This window comes from Corvus brachyrhynchos, unplaced genomic scaffold, assembly GCF_000691975.1.
Source record: "Corvus brachyrhynchos isolate BGI_N302 unplaced genomic scaffold, ASM69197v1 scaffold72, whole genome shotgun sequence".
NCBI classification, from domain to species: domain Eukaryota; kingdom Metazoa; phylum Chordata; class Aves; order Passeriformes; family Corvidae; genus Corvus; species Corvus brachyrhynchos.
The window spans coordinates 776,226-782,648 of record NW_008236763.1 but is presented as its reverse complement, the minus strand read 5'-3'; the positions used below and the strand labels follow the sequence as shown (position 1 = coordinate 782,648).

Here is a 6,423-nt window from a genome sequence, read left to right as displayed (position 1 = left end):
GTCCCGCGGCGCCCGGCCGGGCGGGTGGCCGGTCGGCGGGTGCTGCGGCGGGGCCAGCCCCGCGAGGGACCGGGGCAGGCGTTCCCCTGGCAGGCTCTCACCGCGGCCGTGTGCGCCGAGGAGCCCGCGCTGGAGGGGCCGCAGGACACCCTGGCTGTGTGAGTCGGACGCGCTTCTAAAGCTCGGTGTTTTGCGGGAGTTGTGGGTGTCAGGTGCACAGTTTGGGAGAGCGCATCTGCTTCCCCCGGTGGAGCGGTTCGTACATGAAGTTGGGATCATAGCAGCGACCCACCGGTGTCCCAGCTTGTGTCTGCAAAAGCTGGTGAAGGCATTAGGTGCCTCCTCTTGCTCCCTGCTAGTGCTGTGAGACTCTGCTCCACGGGGCGGGTTGGAGTCAGGACACGGGGATTTGCTCTGACAAGTCACCTCTCCTTTTCTCCCCTTACCCAGCAAGCCACGGCTGCTGCTGCTGCCCGTTTTGTGCCAGAGAAACCTCCTCTCCCTGCTCCTCGTGGTGCGGGATGCGGTGCCGGGGGACTGCCTGGACCGGCTGGTCCAGGCCTTGGAGCAAGATTCCCACGTGGATCCCTGGGTGCAGACACTGGGGGATCTGCTCCGGCAGGGACCAAGGGTAGAGGAGGGCTTCCCATCTCCCACTTCCCTGTCTTCTGCGTGTCAGCAGCAGCTTAGGGACCTGTGCCAGAAAATTGGCCAGAAGAAACCAGAGGGGCAAAGAAAACTGAACTGGTGCTTCAGCAAGCAGCCTGATGCCCCTGATTCTGTGCCTCAAGGTGAGAAGCGCAAGAAAGTGTTGGAGGAGAGCCTGGAGTTGGACAGTGAGAGAGAGGGGAAGAGGGTGTTGCTGGAGGAGGTGGCATTTGAGCCCCTGGGGCCCCAGGAATGCGGGGATGTGGCAGGGGTAGAAGAGGAGGTGCCCCAGGAGCCTTCAGGGGGCACGTCTGCTCAGAGCACAGATCAGGCTGCTCCGGACAGCTCCCAGCAGGATGCAGTTGGGGAGCTCAGGAAGATTTCCCAGACGGAGCTGGCAGCGGAGGTCCAGTCCTTTGTCCAGGTAGTGGGTAGGGTTTGCTGTCCCCTTCCAGCCAGTGAGCTTTTACAGCCTGATGCCCATTCCTTCATCTCATTTCCCTCAGATGCATGGACAGAGGCTGAAAATGCTGCTGCTGCAGGAGTCCAGTGTAAGTGGTTGCTTCTGTCTCTCTCCTGGAGCTGATGCTCTAAACAGGCTCATGCCAGGGCCTCGGAAGGGGTGGAAAAGGAGGTGGATTTCACAGGGCCAGCTGGACAGGGATAAAAAACCCTGTTGTCACTTCCTCTGGGCTGGGATACAGACACCTGCCTGCACCTTGCAGGTGTGAGGGGTCGCCCGTGGGCTCAATGCTGACAGACATGGAGGGAAGGCAAAAGCCCTGAACCCATATTTTGTGGGTTGGTTGATTTGGTGCATTACTCAGGACTCTGTTTCCCTCCAGCACTCCGAGCTGTGCACCCCACCCGAGCTGAGCATCCTGAACAACTGCTCCCCCAGCCAGGTGAGCCCCAGCATCCCTGCTGCAGCCACTGCAGGGGGCCTGCTGCTGTCCCTAATGTCCCTTCCCCTCTGCCATCCCCAGCTCCAGGGGCTGTGCTCCTTCCTCCAGCTCTCCACGTGCCCCGAGCCATTCCTGGTGTGTTTCTGTAGCTGGCTGTTGGCTCTGACCCCTGACCTCAGCTACACCAGCGCAGCCGTCCTGGCAGAGCAGCTCTTCCTCAGGCGAGTACGTGCCAGGGCAGCAGAGGTTTCCTGCTCCCCGTTTCCCTCTCCACTGTCCCCACCTCCTGCCTTTTCCGTCCCTAGGTCCTGTCCCTCACCCAGCCGCCTTCCCGACACCTCATGGCTGCCCTCGCTTCGTTTTGCTCCAAGTATTCCCATCCCTTCTGCCGTGTGCTGGTGGCTGCGGTGCTGCAGGAGCCAGGGGAAGGTGTGGTGGGTTCGTGGGAGGCGTGGCTGCCTTTGGGAGCTGGAGAGGGGCCCAGCTGCAGGGTGCTGTCTCCTGGGAGGCATTTGTCATGTGGAACGTGTGTTAGGAACCACGGAGGCATGGGGCTGTTTTTTTCTGGGCAGGTGAACACTTGGGGGTTGGGATGGGAGATGGGTTGGAGTGGGAGGGCTGGCTAGGCTGGCTTGGGGCTTAATTTTTCCCAAAGGACAGCTGCCATACCTCCATGATTGGAGGGCTCCTGACAGCTCCTAATGCTCGGGCCAGAACTGCCCCAGGGTGGCTATGCTGGCATGAGGAGGGGGTGAACCCCTGCCACAGTAGCGTCCCCTTTTCCCAGAGACTGGTGCTGTTTAAACCCTTGCTGCAGCCGGGCAAATGAAGCAGGATTATCCTGGGCAGCAGAAGGAGGCACTGCATGGTTTCTGCCTGTCCTGACTGGGTCATACACCTGGGTGAAGGGGTGCCAGGAAGGGCCAGGCACATCCCCATGGATCTGGCAGCCTCTGGAGGCTCTTCCCTGCTGCTTTGCCCTTGCAGGTGCTGAGCAGACCAAGCTGATGTGTGAGCTGGTGGAGGAGTGCCTGGAGCCACACTCTGTGCAGCTGGTGCTAAGGTGAGGGGTTACGGGGTTGACAGCTCTGCTTTGGCCTCACACCCACCTGGATGGGTCCAGCTGGCTCCAGCCATTTGGGAGCACCAGCAAGGCCGTGGGGCAGCACCTTTCTTCTTCACTGTCCTTCCAGCCAAGTCTTGGAGGTGCCTTTGTCAGAGAAACTCCTGCCAGTACTGCAGGCTGTGCTGGGGCGGCAGGTGAGGGGCCCACCTTGTCCCACGGGTTTCCTTGACGACTCCAGCAGTGCTGGAGAAAGGACCCACTCTCCTACCTGCTTCTGGGTCTTTTCCAGGAGGTGCTGCCCCCTGAGCTCTTGGATCTCCTGGTCCTGACTCTGTGCCAGCAGGCCCCAGCCTTCGCCACGTCGCTCAACTACGCCAAGCTGGTGACGGCCGTGCTCACGGCATATCAGAGCCAGGTGAGCGAGGCCAGGCTCAGGTCCTGCAGCTCCTGGTGAGCCACCAGCCAGGGCTGCAGCTGGCCTGGGAGCCAGGCCCAGAGGTCTCAGGTGGGCTCCTGGCAGGGCAGCACCCTGAGCTCGTGCTGCCTCCATCCCAGGTCACCCCAGCTCACCGGAGCAGTCTGGCTGCAGTCCTGGATCGGAGCAACGCGGCGCTGAAGAAATCGCTGCAGGCTGTGCTGGAAGGGGCCAGGTGAGGTGGGGACAGGGGTCCCTGTCGTGCTGGAGGGGTGTGCAACCAGAAGGTGCCACTGCTGCTGTGCCAGAGCTGTGCCAGAGCCATGATGGAGCTGTGCCGTGGTGTGCATGGCAGTGGCTTTCCTCTTCTTGATTTCTTTTTCTTTTCTCAGGTGAGCACCAAAAGGAATCAGAAGGCGACAGCTTCCTTGCAAGGAGGACACTCATTGCACAGCAGCAACCACAGCCCACCCCTCACTGGGTTTCCCCTGGTGAGGTGGGACCCTGCGAGCAGCATCTGTTCCCCACAGAGCACCTGGGGCCTCCTGGCAGCACCTGGTGTGAGGGGGCTCTTGCTGGGCAGTGCCATCCCAGCCCCCCACACTCCCCGGGGCTCAGAGGTGTCTTGGTTGAACAATTAATGTGTTTCCAGGTGTTTCTGTATCTCCCTCAGGCCTGCCACGCTCAGCCTGGCCCTCCTGTGATGGGGGCAGGGCTGTGGGGGCCAGGCAGGACACAACCCGTGGGGGAGTTCCTGAGTTCTTACTGCCCAAAACACGTCACTGAACCAGGACAGACATTGATTTGAGGCTGCACGAAGTTGATAATTCTGGACTTAATTCGCTATCTTGATTTTACCGCAGCTCATTCCAAGCTCTGTGCACGTCCACATTCCTCCCCAGCAGCCAAGCCATTTTTTGGAGTGGTGCAGGCGGGGCTGCTGTTTTGTGTATCTGATCTGCTGGGATTTACAGATCTCTGGGTGCAGGAGAGTGGGATTTAGCTGAATTCCAGCTGAACTTAGCTGGAAAATTTGGATGTTCTGCTTTATATCCACCTTTCTTCCCCATTTGCCAGGTCTGCTAGGGGCCCTGCTGTGTGTGACACATTTCTGGTGATGATGACACTTCTCATTGCCCTAATGGAAAGTGCTTGTATGGCATGACTGTGCTCAAAGTTCTATCCTGTATTCTTGAAAGTACCCACTGGAAACCTCATCTAGGCACCTCCTGGTTTGAGAATTGGGAAGAAAAGGATGGGAGAGAGTGGATACTCAGAGGCAGAGCTAGGGTTTCAATGGAGGTTTTGAAGCATTGCATACTTCAGGAGCTATTTAAAAATCCATAAACATCTACAAAGGGAGAAGGAGAATCATAACTTGCAGGTGTGACATGTGACTGCTTCAGGTTTGCTCGTTAATATTTAGAGCCCAGCCAGAGGAGGGGAACTCTGAAGCATTAGGTGACACTCTTAGGGCTGAGAGTACAGATTTCTTTATATAAAGAATCTCTTAAGCTATTTTAGGTGACAGTGGACTGATGAGGCTTCAAAGGCCACATTAGCTGGAGGACAGAAACCTCCAGGGAGCCAGATTGTTGATGTGTTTGCATTCCAGTGAGTTAATGGCTGTGTAGAGTGAAGCTATTGTAGGGCTGCCCAAAACACGACATAAATAGAAATTGTGCCATGATCACCAAGGTCTAAGCCTGCTCTTGTGGCTTTATTAGGTAGCAGGCTCTGATCTTTGCAGTTTCCCTGCAGAGCTTCTACCGAGTGACCTCGGTGTTATTGTCCTCAGTGCTCCATCTGGCCGTGGCTGTCGGTCACACGGAGATGGCCACTGGCTTGTGGAAAGAGCCTTCTTAGCCCTGTTTTTGCTCCTGGCTGCATCTTATCAGCTGTGGGTTCCTTTGAGGTGTGCATGCAGATAACAATCACGTAAGGAGAATTGGGAGCAAACCCTGGGAACACTGCACATGCTGGTGGAAGACTGCTTGTTTATATGGAGGTTGGCAGCAGCTGCACAGAAAACTGCTTTTGATTCTCTTGACCCTTTCAAGAACTTTAAAATCCATCCTGAACAGTGCAGAGAGGTGGATGCAGCATGAAACATCAGTCAGATTTTGTAGTTCAGCAGAACCTTGGCCAAGGGTGGTGGGAGTGCCAGGACTGGCTCTGTCCTTGTCCTGATTTAATAGCGGTGTGTGTGAAGGGAATGGTCTGGAGCTTTGTCCAAGACCTTTCCTAGGCTGGAGGTAGAAGGCAGTGTGGGATTTTCAGCCAGTTTATTTGTGATACTTGGCAGTGGTTCCTTACCTGCTTCCTCTTCTGCTTGTGGAGTTTTACTTCATGGTACAGAGGGGAATTCCCTTTTTGGCCTAGTAGTTCTCGGGTTTTTTTGAAGGAAATTCATCACATACAATTGCATGGGTTGCTTGTCCACTCTGCTGCCTCCACACCCTCCCACAGGGATTTTTGAACCAGTTTCATGACAAGATGATTCCTCCACTCCCCAAATGCCTTCGTGGGGCTGTTATCAGACAGCAAAGAACCTCTTTGGGGTGAGCAGAGGTGTGGGGTAGGTGGATGTTAAACACCAGACATCAGAGCCATGTAGGAGCCTTGGGCCGTGCAGCACCTTGTTGGAAGGGGCTGAAACTGCCCCTCTGCTGCCCCTCTCCAAGCAGGAGCTCCAGGTTGTTGCTGTGTCCCCTCTTGCAGCAGTGCTGGGGGTCACCCCACTTCTCCCCGGAGGTAGCTGCATGTCCAGTGACAGCCTGTTAATCTCATGTGTGTAATCCCCAACATGCTGATGCAGTTCTCCCTGGAAACCTGGGGGCTGTGACACCCAAATGTGAGGCTGAACTGCTTGGGGAATGCTCAGCAATATTTATTTTTTTCACTTGGGATTTAAAACTGAATAAAAAGAAAGAGGGATTTTCCTTCTCATCTGTTTGGGTTGTTTGGGGTTTTTTTGCCAACAACCTTTTAATCCTAAAACAAATCAGGTTCTTTCTTGGGTAGCCTGGTGGCTGCCAGGTCCCTGTCGGCTGGGGGAGCCAGGGCCACCGAAAGGTGAATTTGCAGGAGGGCTGGGGTGCTGCTTTGTGGTTGGGCCCCTGCACAGACCTGTAAGTCGTGCTTGCCACATCAGTGGCACCAGTCAGTGTCAGCCTGAGCAGCTTTCTTCCAAGAAGTGGATAATCCAGATGACCAGATGACCACACTCTGTGATCTGAGCTGCAAGTTCAGCTCAACTGCAGGCGCCCTGGAAGGTGCTGTCGCTGTAGCTGCTGTGAGGGACCTCGCTGGAAGGAGGACAGGGGACAAAGCCAGAGCCCGCAGCAACGTGGTGCCACTCAACCCTCTCGGCTGGGGATCTCCCCGCA

General features: G+C 56.5%; 1 protein-coding gene across 1 annotated transcript; it reads left to right on the top strand.

Moving 5' to 3' along the window:
- The first annotated feature begins 263 nt into the window (after positions 1-263).
- Positions 264-3,738, top strand: FANCE (Fanconi anemia complementation group E). The gene is made up of 10 exons (XM_017727145.1): positions 264-268; positions 451-1,072; positions 1,155-1,199; positions 1,494-1,553; positions 1,859-1,982; positions 2,541-2,616; positions 2,747-2,813; positions 2,909-3,034; positions 3,175-3,269; positions 3,708-3,738. Exons 1-10 carry the CDS (start codon positions 264-266, stop codon positions 3,736-3,738), a joined length of 1,251 nt encoding a protein of 416 aa, XP_017582634.1.
- Positions 3,739-6,423: the final 2,685 nt, after the last annotated feature.

What these genes read in the sequence shown, in the direction of transcription:
- FANCE (XM_017727145.1), top strand. An exon ending in TCTGTGCAGCTGGTGCTAAG is followed by an intron (nt 2,617 to 2,746) that starts GTGAGGGGTTAC and finishes CTGTCCTTCCAG; the next exon opens with CCAAGTCTTGGAGGTGCCTT. An exon ending in TCACGGCATATCAGAGCCAG is followed by an intron (nt 3,035 to 3,174) that starts GTGAGCGAGGCC and finishes CCTCCATCCCAG; the next exon opens with GTCACCCCAGCTCACCGGAG.